The sequence below is a fragment of the Chiloscyllium punctatum genome, chromosome 5, assembly GCF_047496795.1.
Source record: "Chiloscyllium punctatum isolate Juve2018m chromosome 5, sChiPun1.3, whole genome shotgun sequence".
In the NCBI taxonomy this organism is placed as follows: domain Eukaryota; kingdom Metazoa; phylum Chordata; class Chondrichthyes; order Orectolobiformes; family Hemiscylliidae; genus Chiloscyllium; species Chiloscyllium punctatum.
This window is the reverse complement of record NC_092743.1, coordinates 142705332-142728756: the sequence shown is the minus strand read 5'-3', so window position 1 is coordinate 142728756 and position 23425 is coordinate 142705332. Positions and strand designations below refer to the sequence as shown.

The 23425-nt window shown below is 40.3% G+C and overlaps 1 protein-coding gene across 16 annotated transcripts in view; it reads right to left on the bottom strand.

The window, feature by feature from the left end:
• unm_hu7910 (un-named hu7910) overlaps window positions 1-23425 on the bottom strand; it is a 230793-nt gene that overhangs the window by 99602 nt on the left and 107766 nt on the right. For 8 of the 16 annotated variants that reach the window (XM_072571569.1, XM_072571572.1, XM_072571567.1 and 5 more), the window contains 10 exons: window positions 23235-23279; window positions 23075-23116; window positions 22327-22371; window positions 10756-10800; window positions 10622-10672; window positions 9059-9100; window positions 4672-4731; window positions 4384-4419; window positions 3452-3496; window positions 784-828 (listed from right to left, as the gene is read on the bottom strand). In XM_072571569.1, the coding sequence (XP_072427670.1) occupies window positions 784-828; window positions 3452-3496; window positions 4384-4419; window positions 4672-4731; window positions 9059-9100; window positions 10622-10672; window positions 10756-10800; window positions 22327-22371; window positions 23075-23116; window positions 23235-23279 (456 nt within the window). The remainder of the gene's footprint in view (window positions 1-783; window positions 829-3451; window positions 3497-4383; window positions 4420-4671; window positions 4732-9058; window positions 9101-10621; window positions 10673-10755; window positions 10801-22326; window positions 22372-23074; window positions 23117-23234; window positions 23280-23425) is intronic. The other 8 variants (XM_072571562.1, XM_072571561.1, XM_072571565.1 and 5 more) reach the window with 7 other exon arrangements.

Sequence of the window (23425 nt, the reverse complement as noted above, 5' to 3'; positions counted from 1 at the left end):
AACATCGATTCACCTGAACTTTATGCCATATGGTTTCACTAATAAAGGAATACAATGCAATGAAGCCAACATGATATGACCTAATTTACCAAATGGAGGAAAACCCAAGTGATAGAAACCTATAGATACTACTGTTTTATTTTCAAAAATAAACATAGCAATTAGCATGCTCTTTTAAAATCACATTTGCACTCATGATCTTCCAAATTCAAGCATGATGTGGAGGTGCCAGTGTTGGACTGGGGTAGATAAAATCTGAATTTAGAGTATGGTGCTGGAAAAGCACAGCAGGTCAGGCAGCATCCAAGGAGCAGGAGAATCGACGTTTTGGGCAAGAACTCTTTATCAGAAAGGGCTCTTGCCTGAAACATTGATTCTCCTGCTCCTTGGATGCTGCCTGACCTGCTGTGCGTTTCCATCACCACACTTTTGATTCTGATACTCCAGCATCTGCAGTCCTCACTTTCTCCTTGATAAAATCAGAAGTCACATGACACCAGAAGTCTTTACTTGATGAAGGAGCAGTGTTCCAAAAGCTTATGATTTCAAATAAACCAGCTGGACTATAACCTGTGTCGTGTGACTACTGACTTTGCCTACATTCAAGTAGTTCATACATACAAACTAGAAGTAGGGCATCTGTCCCTCAAGCCTCCTCCACCATTCAATAAGATCATAGCTGATCTTTTTGTAGCCCTAGATCCACTTACTTGCCCTCTCACCGTATCTTATTATGCTTGATGGACATGGATAAAAGGTGTAAAACATGGAAAATGTAAATACCTGATGGCATTTCCTTTAGTTTATCTTCTGATAGTGTATGTGGCTCTGAGAAAAGCAAGTAGCAAAGAGAGAAACAGTTTTTCAAACAATTCTATAAGTTTAGGAATCAATTATTTTAAAGTTCACATTTAAAATTTAAAAGACAAATAAAGAGAAGAATTTTGATTGTTACAATCAATGATATTCTATTTACCACTACCATCAACATTCAAAGCCTGTCCCCGATTGTTGGAACAGAAGAACCCTCTCTCCCAAGTCTAAATATTCCTTCCGATCTGCTCAATTTCACACAACACACAGACTAATGATCAAAAATTATTGACAATTCAATAAAAAAATTGGCAAAGTGGATAACTGATACTGGAAAAATGCTCAATAAAACTTGAATTCAAAAACATTGCACTGCAGAGTAGAGGAAGCTTTGTGTAAAACTGATCATACTACACAAACCAATGTAGAAAAATGGGTGTTCTGTTACTTGGATGCTGTTAAAAATCACAATGCCATGTTATAGTCCAACAAATTTATTTGAAAGTACAAGCTTTTGGAGCGCTGCACCTTCGTCAGGTAGCTAGCTGCCCCACTAGCTACCTGATGAAGGAGCGGTGCTCTGAAAACTTGGGCTTCCAAATAAACCTGTTGGACTATAACCTGGTGTTGTATGATTTTTAACTTTGTCCACCCCAGTCCAACACTGGCACCTCAACATCAGGACTTTGAAGTGGACACAGGCTAAAATGAAAACTCTCCTGGCCAACCTCCTATCTTTTACACTACTCAAACCTAAGCATATCCAAGCATTTGTCATATGCCATCTCACACAAGCCCTGTTCACCCTTCATGCATGCTTGCTGATCTTTACAATGGCTAACAATCAGGCAACACTTTGATTTTAAAATTTTCACCAAATCTCTCCATACCTTTTATTTTTCATCTTAAACCCTACAAGTCTTGTGAAGGCTCGATTTTAATCACTCCATCACTGGTTACCATCTCAGCTGCCTTTTCACTGATCTCTGGAATTCCCTCCTGGAACCCCTTGACTTATCTTTAAAACATGCCCCATAATCCAACTTTCGGTCTGATGTCCTTCCATGGTTAAGTGGCAATTTTTGTTTGATAACATTACAGTAGATTTTCTACTACATCAAGTTACATACAAACCCACTCTGTCATTTCTGTTGACATTTTATGGAACAGATTTTATATTTTCTGTGATATCTTTTTCTGCTTCAAACCAAGAATGTGGAAATTTCAAAAATAAAACATGAAAGTACTATGAAAGATCACAGTTCCCATTCAGCTTAGCTGCGTTTCAATGTTGGATAATAGTGGCGAGTTCCTCAGAACATGATATTAGAAAGAAAAGCTATGTGCATATTGATCACAAAACATAATCCAAAACATCAGATATTAATTACAGATTTTTCTAAAATTAGATAGCATTGTGGGAAAGCATGGCAGAAGTTCAGCTGTTGTAGTGTACAAAATAGAAGCACAGCAAATTCTGACAGTTCAATTTAGCTTAGCCAAATGCTAACAACACACTGAACAGCAATTTAATGTGTCAGAGACTCTTAGCTGTGGGGCGAATGTGGGTTTAGCAGTGTCAGCAAAGAGGGCTCGGCGGTGAAGAGTTGGTGCTTAAAGTGGGAGGACACCTACATTGTTGGGTCTGGTGCAGGTGGAGGTGAAGCAATTGGAGGTCTCCCTTGAGGCTAGGTGCTGGCATGGAGTGGGTCAGAAAGACTGATATTCTTAACTTTTTACTTCTTCGTTTTTATTCCTATGATCTACATGCGGACTATTTATTTCATTATTTCAATATTTTTGTGTCCCGGAATTTTGATCCAGTGAGAGTGAAGGAATGACAATATATTTCCAAATCAGGATGGTGAGTGGCTCAAAGGTGAGACTTTTAAACTCCAAGATGGCTGCTAGTCTCCCCTTCCTTGCATGTGTTATTTAACTTTTTCACTTCCTATTAAATCTTCTGCACTTAACCTGGTTCCTGCTTCATCCAACTCTCGATCTCTAACTAGAGCGCTCTGAATTTGTTTGTCTTCCCTTTCTGCATTGTGACAGTATTTCTTGACTGTGGCAATCTACCTTCTGTTTAAAAGCAACTCATTGTTCTGTTGTAGTTTTGCCTCTCAATCTTTGATTCCAATTTACCTGAACCAGGTCTGCTCTCACCCCACTGAAGGTAGCCCTCTAAGTAAATAATTCTCAGCCTGGATTATTCTTTGCCCTTTCCCCTGCCAACTTCAACTTTGTGGTATCATGATCAATACCCCTTCAATTCTCCTTTAGTGATGATTGATTCACTTGATCTGCTCATCCATCAGAACCAGATCCAGAACAAAAACGAACAACCCAAGTAGTTGCAGAATTCATTCTAAACAGAGCATGGAGAAAATGCTCAAACACCCTGCGCCTTTTAGATTCCCAATCATCATGCTTTCAATTTTGCTCGTTTGAAAGGAAGCAATAGCCTTCATTTTGTCACTAAACACAAGACTTAGCATTACCAAAGAGAAGGGAAAACTAGATCTGGTATTGTACTTCCTGTTAAACTACAGGACACTCACTCGAGTATAGCATGCTTAATCACTAGATAATAACATTCTTCAATAAGCATTGCAGAACTGGCAGTGTGTAGACATACCATCAGTTGCTTCCTCTTCTAAACCTGTTGTTCCAGGCTCTTTCTCTGTAATATTGAAAATAAAACTGATCATTGATAAAAACCCAAGTCATTAAAAAATTTTCATTTACCCTTTGCCTGTTTAAGAAAAATCTCAAACTGACCCAGCATCTCAAGAACAAAAACAGAAATTGCTGGATAAACTCACAGGTCTGGCAACACATGCTGGGAGAAAACTGAGTTAATGCTTTGAGTGCAATGACTGTTCTATTGCAGCACCTCAAGAAATCTGTTGAAAACTACAAGCTTTCAAAATAGGGAAGGAGAAAAAAAACCCCCCACTAAGAGCCATGTCATAATGTAGGAGGACCGAATGGTTCAAGAAATGAAAGCTCCACAACTAATCTCATTATGACTGTACAGAAGTAACTAAACTACAAAGCTAACTTCAGCAAATCTGTACACCTTTTTTGGATAGCTCAAGTGTCATCAACATCTTAGTCCCTCTCTGTGAAGCCTCCCTTCCATCAGTAATTCACCTGGCAGCTGCACATAGGTACATTCCAGTGAAGCACAACAGATTAAACCACGAATAGAAGGGCTGCAAAATACACTCAAACTAAACAGCTACCTGAAAAAAAAAGTACTTTTTTTTGCTGTCACAGGTCAATGCTCTTTCCTAGATGATCTGATAGGGTTGTCTAGGTAGGCCTGTTGATCTCCACACCTAATGTCAGTGTGCAGCTACCAGCATTGAAGGTGTGGTAAAAGATATGAAGCAGTGTGAACAATCCCTACCAAATTACCAGGCAGAATCTTGAGGAAAGAAAGTGGAAAAATGTATCCAACTGCAGTTCACAATTTGCAACATGACGGAATATTTAGGAAGGAACTTTGCAAGTCAACTCAGGTTGCTGTATTATTTATGTTGTAACAATGTAATTTGTTTTTACCTGGTTCAACTGTGCCTAAATCATCTTTTGATTCACCTGAAAAATAAAGAAGCACATTATTAATAAACATCTATACATTCATTTTTATATGTCATCACCCAGTGTTTATACTGTCCAGTTTAGTTTACCAGTCCTATGGGGAACTGGACAGTGAATCCAGAAACCAAATTTAACAAAACAAATTCAAAGCTGACTCCTGACATGTGGATTCCGAACAAAAAAAAGACTTCCAACAGAAAAAAAGTTGAGAGCGCAAGAGAAATTGAAATAATGAGGCTCCTAACTAACCTGTTACTTCCAGATGGTCAGGCTCTGAGGGCTCACTCACTTCTGAATAAGTCACAGATTCTGTAGTACAAAAAAATAACAAAGGCATTCACTCACTTGGAGGACGCTCCACAATTTAAATCTTGGGGTCATGATCACCCTGCCTGCACACTGACATTTAAATGAATGTAAATGAACTTTAAATGGAGCTGGAGAAACTCACGTGATGCAGTTAGATAACACAGTTACATTGCGCCACAGAGTGGCGAGATGCAGATCTGCACCCACAATCTCTACATCTTGTATATATATCTCTCTCTTTCATTGCACTTGATTAAGGCCAATCTAGAAATTAGTTTTGTTCCGAAATTTAAAAAGTACATACAGGAGGCAGCATTAGAATACTTACCATTTGTTTGGACTATTAATTGGGAAACCGAAAACATTTGCAAAACTAAATCAGAAGGATGAATAATGAAGTTAGCAAGGCTAGATCACATGGAATACAGCAAAAATTTGCCATTTGGATACAGAACTGGCTCAAAGGTAGAAGACAGGCGGTGGAGGGCTGTTTTTCAGACTAGAGGCCTGTGAAAATGGGGTGCCACAAGAATCAGTGCTGGGTCCATTACTTTTCGTCATTTATATAAATAATTTGGATGTGATCTTAAGAGGTACAGTTTGTAAGTTTGCAGATGACACCAAAATTGGAGGTGTCATGGACAGCAAAAGTGGTTACCTCAGATTACAATGGGATCTTGATCAGATGGGTCAATGGGCTGAGGAGTGGCAGATGGAGTTTAATTCAGATAAATGCGAGGTAATGCATTTTGGGAAAGCAAATCTTAGCAGGACTTATACATTTAATGGTAAGGTCCTGGGAAGTGTTGCTGAACAAAGAGACCTTGGAGTGCAGGCTCAGAGCTCCTTGAAAGTGGAGTCACAGGTAGAAAGGATGGCAAAGGCGGCGTTTGGTATGCTTTCCTTTATTGGTCAGAGTATTGATTTCAGGTGTTGGGAGGTCATGTTGTGGCTGTACAGGATATTGATTAGGCCACTGTTGGAATACTGCATGCAATTCTGACCTTCTTCCTATCAGAAGGATGTTGTGAAACTTGAAAGGGTTCAGAAAAGATTTACAAGGATGTTGCCAGGGTTGGAGGATTTGAGCTTCAGGGAGAGGTTGAATAGGCTGGGGCTGTTTTCCCTGGAGCATCGGAGGCTGAGGGGTGACCTTCTAGAGGTTTACAAAATTATGAGGGGCATGGATAGGGTAAATAGGCAAAGTCTTTTCCCTGAGGTCGGGGAGTCCAGAACTAGAGGGCATAGGTTTAGGGTGAGAGGGGAAAGATATAAAAGAGACCTAAGGGGCAACTTTTTCACGCAGAGAATAGTGCGTGTATGAAATGTGCTGCCAGAGGAAGTGGTAGAGGCTGGTACAATTACACATTTAAAAGGCACCTGGATGGGTACATGAATCGGAAGGGTTCGAGGGATATGGGCCAAATGCTGGCAAATGGGACGAGATTGGGTTGAGATATCTGGTCAGCATGGATGAATTGGACCAAAACGTTTTTTGTCTTGCACTCATTAGTAGCAATGTAATAATGCCAAATGTCAAATGATTCCAAATTAGACTGTGGAGAAAAGAATGGTCCACTACTTTTCGTCAATTATATAAATGATTTGGATGAGAGCATAAGAGGTACAGTTAGTAAGTTTGCAGATGACACCAAAATCGGAGGTGTCGTGAACAGCGAAAGTGGTTACCTCGGATTATGATGGGATCTTGATCAGATGGGCCAATGGGCTGAGAAGTGGCAGATGGAGTTTAATTCAGATAAATGCGAGGTGCTGCATTTTGGGAAAGCAAATCATAGCAGGACTTATCCACTTAATGGGAAGGTCCTAGGGAATGTTGCTGCACAAAGAGACCTTGGAGTGCAGGTTCATAGCTCCTTGAAAGTGGAGTCACAGGTAGATAGGATAGTGAAGGCGGCGTTTGGTACGCTTTCCTTTATTGGTCAGAGTATTGAGTACAGGAGTTGGGAGGTCATGTTGCGACCATGTAGGACATTGGTTAGACCACTGTTGGAATATTGTGTACAATTCTGGTCTCCTTCCTATCGGAAAGATGTTGTGAAACTTGAAAGGGTTCAGAAAAGATTTACAAGGATGTTGCCAGGGTTGGAGGATCTGAGCTACAGGGAGAGGCTGAACAGGCTGGGGCTGTTTTCCCTGGAGTGTCGGAGGTTGAGGGGTGACCTTATAGAAGTTTACAAAATTATTAGGGGCATGGATAGGATAAATAGACAAAGTCTTTTCCCTGGGGCTGGGGAGTCCAGAACTAGAGGGCATAAGTTTAGGGTGAGAGGGGAAAGATATATAAGAGACCTAAGGGACAACATTTTTATGCAGAGGGGTGGTATGTGTATGGAACGAACTGCCATAGGAAATGGAAGAGGCTCTACGATTGCAACATTAAACCGGCATTTGGATGGGTATATGAATAGGAAGGGTTTGGAGGGATATGGGCCGGGTGCTGGCAGGTGGGACTAGATTGGGTTGGGATATCTGGTCGGTATGGACGGATTGGACCAAAGGGTCTGTTTCCGTGCTGTACATCTCTATGATTCTTTAATTGAAAAGATAATGGATTTTTAAAACAAAAACTGACACACTCATTAGGAACTGGAAATTATTTTTATCCAAGGGACTATTCAGCTGAACAATGCTCCCTCAAAAATTTTTATTTTTTATTCACTGGTTGGATGTGGGTGTCACTGACTGGGCCCAGCATTTATTGCCCGTCCCTAGTTGCTCCTTGAGAAGATGGAGGTGAATTGTCTTCTTGAACTGCAGCAGTCCATGTGCTGCAAGTTGACCCACAATGCCCTTAGAGGGGGAATTCCAGGATTCTGACCCAGGAATATTGGAAGAATGACAATGTATTTGCAAGTCAGGATAGGGAATGGTTGAAGAGGAATTTGTAGATGGTGGTGTCCCATGTTTCTGCTGTCCCCATCCTTCTAAATGGAAGCGGTGGCGAGTCTGGAGGCTGCCAAAGGAACTTTGGTGAATTTCTGCAGAGCATCTTTTAGACAGCAAACACTGCTGCTACTGAGCATCAGTGGTGGAGGGAGTGAATGTTTGTGGAGGTGATGCCAATCAAGTGGGCTGCTTTGTCCTGGATGGTGTCAAGCTCGACTGTTGTGGGAGCTGCACCCATCCAGGAAAGTGGAGAGTATTCCATCACATTTCTGACTTGTGGATAGTGGACAGGCTTTGAGGATTGCTGCTCAAAACGTGGTGAGTTACTCATTGCAGTATTCCTAGCCTGAGCTGCTCCTCACAGAATCTCTACAGTGTAGAAGCAGGCTATTCAGCCCATCATGTCCACTCTGACCTTCCAGATAACATTTCGTTCAGAACCACAGCTATACTCTATCCTTTTAACCCTGCATTTCCCATGGCCAATCCACCCAACCTGCAAATCTTTGCACAGCTGGAAGAAACGGGAGCACCAGGAGAAAACCTACGCAGACACGAGGAATATGTGCAAACTCCACACAGACAGGTGCCTAAGGGTGGAATTGAACTCTAGTCCCTGGCACTGTGAGGCAGCAGTGCTAATTACTGAGTCACTGTGCTCTTGTAGCTGGTCTAGTTATATGCAAGTGAAGGTCAGTTTTGAGGAAATGGTAACTCCCCCCACCTTGGATATTGATTGTGGGGTGACTCAGTTATGGTAATGTTATTGAATTTCAAGGGGGTGAATCATCTCTTACTGGAGGTGGTCACTGCCTACTATTTGTGTGGTGTGAATGTTCCTTGCCACATTTCAGCTTAAGCCGAGGCATTATCCATTTCGACATGGTCTGCTTCAGTATCCGAGTCTTCGCAACTGGTGCTGAACATTGCACAGTCATTGATGAACATCTCCACCCTTTTGTCCCGATGATGTAGGGAAGGTCAAATGGAACAAATGTAATTATTTGGCTGGCTTCCAATCTCTTTGCCTGTTCTCTCAGTTAGAAGGAAAGGTTATGTTGGTGAATTGAACTATTGCAAAACATTCCACAGCTACAATCAATTTCACTTTACCCTCAAATAATAATCAGACATTCTTGATCAGCCAATTATTCTTGCTAGATAGTATATATCTTCATGTAAACAAATGACTAAATAATCTCAATTACCTCTCACTTTCCTGTTTAGTTAGCTGAAATTAAAATAAAACTAGTTTCAAAAATAAAATGTTAAGCATAATGCAGGCAGGCAAGCAAACAATCAATCAAATAGCAAAAAGTAGATAGAACTGAAAAAAAATCTGTATATAATATGAAAATTTCCATAAAGCGACACGAAAATCATTACTCATTTTCAGGTTTGAAATGAAAACTAATACCTTCTGCTGTATGTACTTCTATGCCCTCAATGGTATCGCCTTCTGTAAACAAAGGAGGAGTTACATTGAGGATATCTTGACTAGCATTTGAGAATTAACAAAAAAAATTCAACATCTGGGTTTCAAATTATTCAATTGCGCATCATTTTAACAGAAAAGATTAAGCTTTCTCTTCTAGAACCATACACAATTTTTTGTAGTTTTCATTTTTATTTGGCCTTATGATTGATGCAATGATCAGTGCAAGATTTTCAAATTAATCACACATACTAAGTGATTAAAGCCTCAATTTCTGTGAAACAATGACTGAATTGTTATAGACTTTATTCATGTTTGCTCTCAAAGTTTCAAAATAAAAATAATCAAGAGATGTACAGTGCTTAAACGACTGTAAAACCCACAACTTTCATTTTGGACTATTACAGACACAATTAGAGTTATGCAGTAAATGTTGGTCTGACCTCCACGATAACCTCATCCCATAAATTGAAAATAAAAACACAGTATTAAATGAGTTCCAGTAACTTATTTTTAAAAGTGCAGCAACCCTCCACTGTCATTGGAAAGCAATCCTTTTCTCATTTAGTATTAAAAAAGGGAAAAGGACTGCTTTCCAATGACAGTGGAGGGTTGCTGCACTTTTATGAGTTATACTTATGCTGTATTTTTGTCTGCAGTTCATGGTATGAATTTGTCACAGAGGTCAGGCCAACACTTACTGCCTAACTCTAATTGGCCCGAGGGGAGTTAAGAGTCAACCATACGCAGACACTAAATGTGATGGTGGGAGAGGGGTGAAAAGGAGCAAACACATATAATGAAGGACAGAGTTCATGGTCTGAAGTCGATGAACTAAATGTTTAAATTGGAAGACTGCAAAGTGCTGAAATGGAACATGGGATAAGTTTCTCCAGCTTGTGTTGGGTTTCAGTGGAACACTGCAGTGCACCCAGGGCAGAACAAATGCCCTGGGCTGGACTGAAAGTAGTCCAAGTAAACTGCTGTTTCCCTGCTGCTGATTGTACAGCATGCTTCATGTAGCACCTCTGGGTACTGCTAAAACAAACCAGAGAACTGAGGGTGCTGCAAATTCGAGATAAAAACAGAAATTGTTGGAGAAACTCAGCAGGTCTTGCAGCATTTGTTGAGAGAAATCTGTTGTCTCAAATTTACAGTACCTGCAGTTCTTTGGTTTATTCTAACAGTACCCAGAGGACTGTGGTGCAGTAACTTTGTCCCTACATCTGGGTTTGATTATTACACCAGGACTTGGTGGCTATGGAAGGTACATTCATAACGGCTAAGCAAATCAATTTTCAGCCTGGAAACTCTTCCAAACTATTTGATGGCAAACTATAAGACTACAATGGTTTCCTGGTGAGCTACCCTGCAGAATATGGCTCTGAAGCATTCCTGCACCTCGCCCCATAGACGTGGGCCAATCCAATGCAAGTCCATGGCCCAAACCCAAAAATGACAATGACGGTGGAAAAGGGACAATCAATCACTTTGCAAGAAATATCTAAGTACAGTACCAATTAGATCATGGAACACAATATATACCTGGACCTTCTTGTTCAGAAACCACCTTTTCAGGCTGAAGTTTGGCATCATCTATGACAAATAGCTTCAGGTTAATATATGAGCGATCACGCATCGTGGTTAAAGTTCATATGTTTACAGGTAAAGGCACAAACCTGAAACAATATCATCAACATCTTCCTCATTCACTTCTGATGTTTCTGAAGGGAAATAAAGAGTGTTTCTGTAACATTAATGACTTTTCACCACATTTTTGATGATTATATGGATGATAGATATGTAATAACTACCTAGAATTGTACAACTGGTACAACTTCTGGTACAACTGAAACTTCAGGTTCAGAATCCTCTAAAAGAGAAAGATACTGATAAAAGGCTCAAGTACAAGGTTAAGTCCCTTGGGCCGGATGAGATTTATCCTAAGATTCTCTGGGAAGTCAGGGAGGAGATTGCAGAGCCTCTGGCTGTGATCTTAATGTCCTCATTGTCTACAAGAATACTACCAGAAGACTGGAGGATAGCAAATGTTGTTCCCACGTTCAAGAAGGGGAGTAGAGACAACCCTGGTAAATTATAGACGGGTGAGCCTTACTTCAGTTATGGGTAACGTGTGGGAAAAGGTTTAAGAGATAGGATTTATCATCATCTAGAAAGGATGAAGCTGATTAGGGATAGTTACCATGGTTTTGTTAAGGGTAGGTCGTGTCTCACAAACCTTATAGAGTTCTTTGAAATGGTGAACAGGAGTATGAGGGTACAGCGGTTGATGTGGTGTATATGGATTTCAGTGAGGCGTTTTGATAAGGTTCCCCATGTAGGCTATTGCACAAAATACTGAGGCATGGGATTGAAGGGGATTTTGCGGTTTGCATCAGAACTTGGCTAGCTGAAAGAAGACAGAGGGTGGTGGTTGATGGGAAATATTCATCCTGGTGGTGTACCACAAGGATCTGTTTTGGGTCCACTGTTGTTTGTTATTGATATAAATGATTTGGATGAGGGCATAGAAGGATGCGTTAGTAAATTTGTGGATGACACTAAGATTAGATCAGAATAGATTCCCTAAGTATGGAAACAGGCCCTTTGGCCCAACAAGTCCACACTGACCTCTGAAGAATAACCCATCTAGACTCATTTCCCACATTTACCCCTGACGCACCTAACACTATTGGCCATGCTAAAATGCCCATTCACCTAACCTGCATATTGTGGATAGTGGGTGGAAACCATAGCACTGGAGGAAACCCACACAAACACGGGGAGACCGTGCAAACTCCACACAGTTGGCCAAGGCTGGAATCGAACCCAGGTCCCTGGCGCTGTGAGGCAGCAGTGCTAACCACTGAGCCATCATGCCCCCAAGGTTTGTAGAGTTGTGGATAGAGACTGAGGATGTTGTAGGTTACACAGAATCATAGAGCTACAGAGCTAGGCTGAGAGGTGGCAAATGGAGTTCAATGTGGAAACGTGTAAGGTGATTCACTTTGGATGGAGTAACAGGAATGCAGAGTACTGGGCTAATGGTAAGATTCTTGGTAGGGTAAATGAGCAGAGATCTGTGTCCAGGTACACAGATGCTTGAAAGTTGCCACCCAGGTTGATAGGTTTATTAAGAAGGCATAAGATGTGTTCACCTTTAGTGGTAGAGGGATTAAGTTTCAGAACCATGAGATCATACTGCAACTGTACAAAAATATGGTACGGCCACACTGACACACAAATTCGTGAAGCGTTCCATATTTTTAGGATGGCACAGTGGCTAGCACTGTTGCCTCACAGTGCCAGGGTCCCGGGTTCGATTCCAGCCTTGGGTGACTGTGTGGAGTTTGCACATTCTCCCAGTGTCTGCGTGGGTTTGCTCCAGGTGCTCCAGTTTCCTCTCAGTCCTAAGATGTGCAGGTCAGGTGAACTGGCCATGCTAAATTACCCATACTGTTAGGTGCATTAGTCAGAGTGAAATGGGTCTGGGTGGGTTGCTCTTCGGAGGGTCGGTGCGGACTGATTGGGCCAAAGGGCCTGTTTCCACACTTTAGGGAATCTAATCTAAACACATTGTGCTGGAGTCACCTGTCGGCCAGCCCAAGGATGGCAATTTCCTTCCCAAAAGGACATTACTGAACCAGACTTTTTTTTCCCCCTGGTAAAAACAATGACTGCAGATGCTGAAAATCAAATACTGGATTAGTGGTGCTGGAAGAGCACAGCAGTTCAGGCAGCATCCAACGAGCAGCTGCTCGTTGGATGCTGCCTGAACTGCTGTGCTCTTCCAGCACCACTAATCCAATATTTTTTTTTCCCCTGACAATCTACAATTGTTTCATGATCATCATTAGGCTATGGCAGAATTTGAACTGACGTTCCTAGAACATTATCTGATTTTCTGGATGAACAGTAAGTAACAATACCACTATTGCCTCCCCTTTATTGTCGCTTTGTTCAAACAGTGGGGGAAGAAACCCAAGTCAATATATACCAGGGTGTATGTTCAGAAGAAGTTTCACCTAGCGACAGGTTGCTGATTGATTTGTGCAATTTGGACTAGTTGCAGATGTCAGAAGCTGCCAGCATGCCAACTGGTCAGCTGGGCATGCGATTACCCTCATGTGTGTACAATCTCTTGACCTCAAGGCAGATTACATACCTCTCTCTGTTGTGAAGTAACCCATACTGGGAAAACAGTAACGCAACTAGTGACCCCATCACACTTCTGCATTCTTAAAAATCATCCTTACTGTCCTATTTTGACACCATCACCTTGATAAATTGTTACAATCTCTCCACCTTAGTTTGTACAGTTTGGATTACTTATTACTTTGCTTATACACTCTGCATGCAAATGTTATAGCTATCATGGGTGTACGTTTGCTCATTTAGCTGGAAAGTTTACTTTCAGACAAAGCTCTGGAGGCTCAGTGAAGATGTTACCTAGTATGGCGATGAAACATCTGAAAACGAACCTTCTAGCTCAGTGAGCAAACCTACACCCAGAACCTCAACCCGAGCTACAAATCTTCTCAAAGCTCACTTATACCCATCATGTTATTCTAGTCAAATAAAAACCAAACAACTGCAGATCTATTTTTGGGATGGGGTGTGGGGGAAGTGCTCAGTGGGTCTGGCAGCGTCAGTGAGGAAAGATCACAGATCATCTTTCAGGTCCCGGTGACTCTTCCTCTGGTGTTTCTTCACAGATGTTGCTGGACCTGCTGAGCTTTTTGTTCCTTGTTATTCCAGTCATTTGATTTGTCTCCAGTACCACCTTTTTTTTTGAATATTTTGTAATCATCTCAGTTTCATTTTATGGGATTATCGGTCATTGCTTCAACTGTTGACACTTTACTCTCAGACTTGGTCTCCCACAGAGATTAATTATTTGACTCTCCACTCTCACCATTTGTATAATCTTTTGATCGCTCTGCCCATAAGTTCTATGTGCTTCCCTCTCATTTCACCTGACGACAGAGCAGCACTCTGAAAGCTTGTGATTTCAAATAAATCTTTTGAACTATAACCTGATGTCGGGTGATTTGCCTTCTTGACTGTATGTACGTGCAGAGGTTTAAAGAGGCTGTTTAGAGTTGCAGCTAGTGGAGTTTCAATGTTGGCTATCAATAGCTTTGTTGCCGGTGGTTAGAATGGTTTCCTTTGAAATGTCAAGCACATAAACCATTTTAACAGAGTATGTTTAATGTCAAAGTCTTCTGCTGCCCAGAGTTCATCAGACAGGGAAAACTGAGAGGTTCACTTTGTTTAAATCTTTCACTTTTTAATGACCCAGGAGTAGTCAGGCTCAAGCAGCAGCGCACTAACCCAGGTGGACCATTGCAATACTCAATTTTATTATAACCATAGGTAACCATCCGTGTTCCTAGTCTGACCAACAGTAATTGTAATTATAGCATTGCTTCATATCGCTAGAAGCAGATGTTGTGAGATCACACAGCTGCACTTAATGTTTACACAATTATATCTAGATGCAAAAGCAAGCAGGAAGGAGTAGCATCAGAATCTCCAGACATAAATAACTATCATTACCAACGTAACGTTTGGAAAATTCTGTGCGCCTTAACTAAAGATCTCAGATTTCTGAAAATCCTTGTGAGAAGAACCAGAGGTTCTGATGGTCTTTTGATTTTTGGGATCAGATGTTTCTAATTGGGATTTACTAGTAAAAGTAAAAACAGACAAAATACATATTTGTAATTTTTTGCACAGCTGACTGAGATTCCCTGGGAACATGTCAATATTTGTAGATCTCCACAGAAAATAGTTTCAAAATCACTGAGGTATGTCAGCAGTGCTTCACTGTATTAATGAGATATCTCAAAACTTTTTTTTCCAAACAAATTTGATTATAAGCTACAATTTTTACCTCAGACGTAGACTTGACAGCAGTCCAAAAAAAAATTCAAGTTTTCCCTTTCTGGTTATGACAAACAATAGAAAGGACACTACCCCAATTCACCTGACGAAGGATCAACACTCAAAGTTTGAGATTTCAAATAAACCTGTTGGACTACAACTTGATGTCTGACTTTGTTCGCCCCAATCCAACATCTTCACATTATCAATTCAGTTTGATAGGGAGTGGGTCCACTGCAAAAACTGTTCTAACATTGTGCTAATTTCAATCTCACCAAGGCATGCCACAAGAATAAATGGGTTTGGATGAGGAAAGGTTACCCTTTTAGAAACAGCAAGTCCTCAGAATTTAGAGATATGGGAAGTTACAGTGGAGATTGATACCAAGTAGGTGCAAGGGGCTCTCCTGTAACAGAAGTCATCGTTATATAGATTGGTCAAATTCATCCACGCCAATCAGACATCCCAATCTGACCTAGTCCCATTTGTTAACATTTGGCCCATATCCCTCTAAACCTTTCCTATTCATGTACTCATCCAGATGCCTTTTAAATGTTGTAATTGTACCAGCCTCCACCAGCACCTACGACATCTGTTCCATACATGCACCACCCTCCGCAAGAAGAGGTTACCCTTCAGGTCCTTTTTAAATCTTTCCCCTCTCACCTTAAACCTATGCTTTGAGTTTTTGACTCCCCCACCCTAGAGATTTAAAACCTTAGCTATTCATCTTATTCATGTCCCCCTCATGATTTAAAAACCTTTATGGTTCTCTGAATGCTTTTTTTTTGGCCAAGTTGAACTCAGTCTTAAACAAGAAAGAACATCATCAGCGATAACAAAACAGAACTTTCATCCTATTCGCAGTTGGTTATTGTATAACTACACAAACTGTAGAGAAGCACACTCATCAAAAAATGGTTCATTTGCTCCACTCCCATCATACGCAACAGAGAAAGGATTTGGGTAAGAGGCCAATAAAAATATTTACAACATCCAAATAGACCTCATAAATGAAGCATTCACTGAGAACATTCACACTGGGCTCTACTTTCCAGGTTTGCAATGTGCTGCCATTGTCAGCTGTGGTTTGCCTCAAATCTTATTGCAAATTTCAGGGCCACAACTTTTACCTGTCTTCCTCTTCAGCATTCAATAGAAGATGTAAAATGTAAACCTAATACCAACTTTGAAGTCTAAATCAATCATGAAAGCATGATGCAAAAGGGGGAAATTAACAATATCGAACTTAGTATTTCAAAGTAGACGACAACTGAATTGTAGCCCTGATTACTGATCTCTGATATAAAAACAAGTAGCTATAATGACCCTATAACTTAAGCTACAAGTACACCCAATATTCACCCATTTCAAAGAAAAAGAAACTAAATTGAAAAGCGAAGGGACAAACACTACTGTTGAAAGTACAAAACTGGCAGGACATTTGTGCGAGTACTTGAAGGAATGTCCTTTCTACTTGAGAAATTTTGAATGTCTGTCTTTTCAGTGCCTTCTTTCTTTCTCCTGTTTCACAATTTAAAAAAAAATTTAATCTTTCCTTTTCCTGTTACTATGCAAGAGATTTGGGATGTCTGATTTTGGGCGGCACGGTGGCACAGTGGTTAGCACTGCTGCCTCACAGCGCCAGAGACCCGGGTTCAATTCCCGCCTCAGGCGACTGTCTGTGTGGAGTTTGCATGTTCTCCCCGAGTCGGCGTGGGTTTCCTCCGGATGCTCCGGTTTCCTCCCACAGTCCAAAGATGTGCAGGTCAGGTGAATTGGCCATGCTAAATTGCCCGTAGTGTTAGGTAAGGGGTAAATGTAGGGGTATGGGTGGGTTACGTGTCGGTGTGGACTTGTTGGGCCAAAGGGCCTGTTTCCACACTGTAAAGTAATCTAATCTAATGTGTGTTTAAGATTATACTGACTACCTACTCTAGTTTGGAGATTCCAGTTCTCTTTAAGTGGGCAAGAAATTTTAGTACAGCTAAACCTTTTCAATTAGTAACCATGTTGTTGTAGGGTGTGGTACTGAGAGGTCAAATCTACACTGATTTTGGTGCTCATTCTGTGCCCAAATTCCTCACCACCACATCAATAGTTAGCATGCACGTGTAATGATCTAATCCATGCAGTTTTCTTTCTTTATTCCTTCACAGGATATGGTGTCACTGGCCAGACCAGCATTTATTATCCATTCCTTTGAGAGGAATAACATCTGCAATATTCAGCTTGTTAACTTTTACAGTTTTTGTAGAGAATTCCTTGGTTCAACAGTGTTATTATGTAGAAAAGGACAATCCAAAAAAAGTTGAGACTGTATCAAGTGCAGTTAAAACTGATTTTGCTGATGGGAAAAATATCACATTGGATCTGTTAAGAGTTGTTGAAAGTTTAGTATTGAGGTCGACATCGGAAATTTTCAATTTACTGCTGGCTAACAAAACTGGCACCTATTTATAAATGCTGAAAATGTGTTGCTGGAAAAGCGCAGCAGGTCAGGCAGCATCCAAGGAGCAGGAGAATCGACGTTTCAGGCATGAGCCCTTCTTCCAGTAACACATTTTCAGCTCTGAGCTCCAGCATCTGCAGTCCTCACTTTCACCTATTTATAAATGTCTGTTTAAAGTTTGCATATCCTTAGGGTAGAAAGTTTCAATATAAAATGAAGATAAAATGGCTAAATAGGAAATATGTGGAGAAATTAGTTACAAATTTATGAAAGATTTAACTAGCAGGACAGTAGGTATAAGTAACAGAGGGCAATTAAAGAACGTATTATGACATTCGATTGTGTATTTACATCCAATTATGTTATATATGTGTATATTACAGATATATGAAGTGGACAGCAGAGAAGTTCAGTTATATGGGAATGTTTTTTCAGTTACATTACAAGGCAGAATCTAATGAAAGCAATATTTAGCTTTTGAGAACAGGTTAATGTGTGATATAGATATAGCTGATGAGTTAAACAAATAGCTTGTATCAATCCTTGCTCCTGAAGGCAATGACAGCTGCAGTACAGCAAAATAAGCATGCAATTAAAATAGTCTCAACAGAAGCAGCTAAATTTGAAATGGTTTCAGCTGAAGGTAATACACATAATGCGGCAAGTTGTAGAACACTTTCAGCACTGTGGGGCAACACAGAACAGGAAAGATAAAATGGGAGCTACTTTCTCATGTGTAGCTGAAAGAAAGGAACTTATGGTCCTATTACTTATGAACTGTAAGGTATCTTGGTAACAGTCAATGAATTTGGCATTGCGAAGCTGCTAGAAAATACAACATAAGAAATGATATACAATCTGTGATCACTTGCTGACTTCGATTGTTATCAGAGATACCTGAGTGACTTCAGGATGTTTACAAACTGCCTGTGCTCTTTGGGAATTATTGGTCAGAATAATCCAACTGATTCTGCATACTTGCACATGGGATTTTCAAAAGGCAGTTGATAAAGCATCACAGGTGGCTTTTGAAAACAAAAATGACATGATCCAGCATTATAGTACGCATATTATTGGACGAGTTGCTGACTGAAAACAAATTAAGCATTTGGTTAGACGTAAGAAACAAATGAGAGATACCATTACACTACTGGGTGGACTCCACACCTCAACATTTTGAAGGGTAGAGGAGAACAAATTTGCAAAACAATTATAGAGGTACAAAAATGATAGAGTAGTCCCAATCGAAAAAATTTAATTATCATAATATAGATTGAGAGATTGACACATTAAAAGGCACAGAGGAGAAAGGAGGAAAGAATTTATGGAGTATACTCAAGAGCATTTTTTTAAGAGCAGAAAACTGTGCCAACAAGACAGACTTTACTGGATTTGGACCTGGGGAATGAGGTCAGTCAAGGGAATCATGTGTTAGGAAACATTTGGGCGACAGCAATCATATTACCATGTGACTGCATATAGGAGGTACAGTTGTTGGGCTGGGATTGACAAGGTCAAACGTCACATGACATTAGGTTACAGTCCAACAGATTTATTTGAAATCACAAGCTTTGGGAGCAATTGGTAGAGTTCCAAGTGATTACCACTTGCAATGTAAAAATTCAATTCATCATTCACCTGCATCTCTTGCCTAAAACATTAAACTTGTATCCCCTACTCTGTGTTTCATTAACTAAGGGGATAACTTCTCTTTGTTTACCTTATCTTGCCCTAATCTACGATGTGTTGGACAAAGTTTAAAATCATACAACATCAGGTTATTGTCCAAAAGGTTTATTTGGAAGTACTAGCTTTCAGAATGCTGCTCCAGCATCAGGTAACTAGTAGGGCAGAATCATAAGACACAGAATTTTTAGCAAAGAAATCACAGTGTCATGCAATTAAAATTGAACAAACCTAGGTCGCTGAACAGGAGAACTATTCCAGACTAACCTTATAGCTAAAACTCCCCCTCCATCGAGTCCTACCTGGCTCGAGGGGAATGTCTTGATCAGCCATGATCATATTGAATGGCGGTGCAGGCTCGAAGGGCTGAATGGCCTACTCCTACATCTATTGTCTATTGTCTATTGTCTAACTATTGTGGTATATCTCCTCTGCATCCTCTCAAAGACCCTGCTTTTTTTTTACTCAAAGTGTGACCAGAACAAGATGTATTTCTCCAGCACGACCTAACCTGAGCTTTATAAATGTTCAGCACTTATAAGGGTTCAGCTTTTGCTCAATTTATGGAAGCTTGGAATTCCATTGGCTTTGGTAATTTTTTTCCTAATGTGCAGTCATTTTGAAAGTCCTATGCGCATACACTACAATTCAGCACAAAAACAGGGTCTTCAGCACACCAAGCCTGCACCAATTCCTTATTTAAACCCGCTACTTATTGCCCACACATGAATTCTATCCCACTGTTCACCTCCTGTTTGTGACTATCAAGATATGCCTTAAACGTTACTAACACGCCTTCCACTACCACCACTGGCCATGTATTCTAGGCACCCACCACCCTCTGGGTGAAAGATTTCCCCAGCACTTGTTCCTAAACTTTCCCAATCTAACCTGAACGTGTGCCCTCTTCTGGTTGACCTTTCCACTCTGGGGAAAAAAGCCTCTGACTATCTACCCCTCAATTTTGTAGACCTCTATCAGGTCACCACTCAGCCTTCACCTTTCCAATTAAAACAGATTTCATCCAATCTCTTCTCATACCTAAAATCCTCCAGACCAGGCAACATGCTGGTAAACCTTTGCTACACCCTCTCCAAAGCATCCATGTCCTTCTGGTAGTGCGGCAACCAGAACTGCACACAATATTCCAAACATGGCCTAACTGAAGTTTTGTACAACTTTAACATAGCTTGCCAACTTTTGTATTTGATGCCTCAGCCATTGAAGGAAAGTGATCTGTATGTTTTCCTGACCACCTTATCCATCCGTGTTGCCACTTTCATTTGCATCTGAATTTGATCCTACAAAATGCATCGCCTTGCATTTGTCTGGATCAAACTCCATCTGCCATTTCTCTGTCCATATCTGCAATTTATCTATATCCTGCTGTATCCTTTAACAATCCTCTTCACCATTTCCAACTCCACCCATTTTAGTGTAATCTACAAACTTACCAGATCACTCACATTTTCCTCCAGATCATTTATGTACATTACAAACAACAAATGGATCCCTTGGACCCTCTGACCTTACACCATAGCGTTTTTATATTGCCTCTCCCCATCCAGAATACAACACCTGCAGTGTCTGCCACACTTCTCATTTTAAAAGCTTAACCTTAGAAATGGATGGGACTCAGAACATTTAGACAAGTTAATACAGATGGTCAAGGATTGTAGTTATAGTTCTTGACGTTAGGTTAAACTTCACAACGTAAGAATGAGGAGGAGCCTCTCAAGCCTGCACCACTATTTAATACACTCACGACTGATCTCATCTTGTCCTCAACTTCACTTTCCTGCCCGCTGTCCACAACTTTTCAATCTGTTCCCAATTAAATATTGATCTCAAAATTTCTCTAAATCCCAGCATTCAAGGTACTTTCGGGAGTGAAGTCAACACCTTCATGGCCTTTTGAGAGAATTGCTTCTTATCTGTTTCAAACCTTACCCTAAAATTATGACCTCACATTCTAGACTGTCCCACATGAGAAAACATCCTATGTCTACTTTTTCAATCCCCTTTAACATCTTACATACCTCAATTAGATCTCCTTGCATTTTTCTAAACTCCAGACAGGACAGCAATAGACAATAGGTGCAGGAGTAGGCCATTCAGCCCTTCGAGCCAGCACTACCATTCATTAAGATCATGGTTGATCATCCACAATCAGTATTATGTTCCTGCCTTATCCCCATAACTCTTGATTCCACAATCTTTAAGAGCTCTATCCATCTCATTCTTGAAAGTATCCAGAGACTTGGCCTGGAGTTTCTCCTCAACTCTGTTCTAAATAGCCTACCCCTTATTTTTAAACTGTGTCCAGAAACTACTTTTTTAAATGCAGACTTTCAACATCTTATCCAAACGATATGGTAAACAAAAAGCCACTGAAGTTCCACTAAGGGGGAAGAGAAAAAAAAAAGAACTGCAGATGGAAATCTGAAACAATAACAGAAATTGCAACAGAATTGTAGTGGGCCTGACAGCATCTGTGGAATGAAATCAGTGAATGTTTCGGGTCTACTTGTGTGTGCATGTGTGTTTGTGTGTGTGCGGTGGGGGCGGCGGGGAAGAAGGGGTGTCACTGAATCCAAAATGTTAACTGATTTCTCTCCGCAGATGCTGCCAGATCTGCTGAGACTTTCCAGCAAATTGTTTCCATTAACCAGAATCTGACAAATTGGTTAAAGAGGGAATTTTTAATTATTAATATTACATCATTCTTTTACTGGAAGGAATTATAACATACAACTGTCTCATCTATTTTTCTAATGTTTCTTCAGTTGTGGATAATATAAAGAAAGCTGAATGAAGGAAATTCTTCATATCAGAGAGAGAAAAATTTGGGGAATGGGACAAACTTAAAATAAAAATCTGTCAATTTCTTTTTAAACCCTTCAGAAATGTTCATGTGGTTAATTGCAAGCATTGATCTGGTGTTAGTGAAAATACAGGCTTTACCATCATTGAAACAGTGCAAAAGCAGTATCTAGGAACACTTCAATCAAAATTTAATAAATCTAGTTTATTACATCTCCCAAAAGAACATGCATCATGCTGCTGAGGGCATTGCAACCACATGGGACCAGGTAAGTGGACAAGCTTGATAAACCTGATAAACCAGATCATTTTCCTGTCAATTGTTTTGCTTATGCTTGCATGCCGCATAAAGGTCAACATCTTAATATGTGAGCAGAAAATTACACTTTAAAATGATACCGACCTTCTTCTATAGGCTCTTCTGCTGCCTCTGGGAGAGGTACTGCTTCTGTAAAATAGCAAGAACAAGAACGCTTTAGCCTCTGTGAGAGGCACAAGGAAAGCTGAGGAAGCGTGCTAAAAGCATAAGAGTCATGCTATTTCTTTCTCAACAGAAGGAAGTGAAAACAAGCAATTTGTGGAATGGTAAGAAACAAAAGTAATTAGATTAAACTAACATCCACATTACACAAACCACACATGATACAACAGTATTTACAGCATGAGATAGCAGAACCTCTTCTTACTTGTTGTTGCCATTGCTGGTACCAAACAAGGCTCTTTGGTATTTGCACATTGTGGCATATGGTCAGTTATCAGATTTCACCCAAAATGATAGCTGGAGCAGAGCTGTGGCCTCAATCGGTCTGGGCTTGGGGGAAGGCAACCATAGGGAAAATTAACTTTTTGAGGAAAAAGAAAATGGCCGTGGATTGCACACCAAATTACAGCTCAATGACTCCGGCTGCAAAGTGTGCAAGACAAAAAGGTGAAATAAGACCAATTCTAATATCTTCTAAATAACCTGCCAACTAAGCATGAAGATGTTCAGGTGAGAGAGATGCTGAAGTATAGGTGGGTACAAATGGAATTGTACTGGAATACAAGTTCAGCAAAATACCTTTAAGCACACAACTCCAATAAAGAAAATTCAGGCATGTAAAACTACAAAGAGAACAGGATAAGATTGAGGACAGCCAAGTCAGACAAACCTTGGATTTCAGATTCCACATCCAAGTTCTGAGATCCATAGGCTGTTGTAAGTAATAAAATTGACATTTTGTTAGTAATATTCACCCTTAACTTCCAGAAGATTGTTAGATTTTGTTTTAATAATAAGGAAAAACTATAAAAGGTAATCTCAATGCAAACCTGATTGGCTATCTTCATCTGTACTTTCAAGAACAGGAGACACCTCTGAAAAATAAGAGGAGGCCACAGTAAAAGGCAGCATACATATAAAATCAAATTATATTCTTCATGTAGGATTCATAAAATTTCTGAGCCCATCAGAGATAGAACCACGTTATAGGACCGAACTAACTGTATATAAACCTGAATAT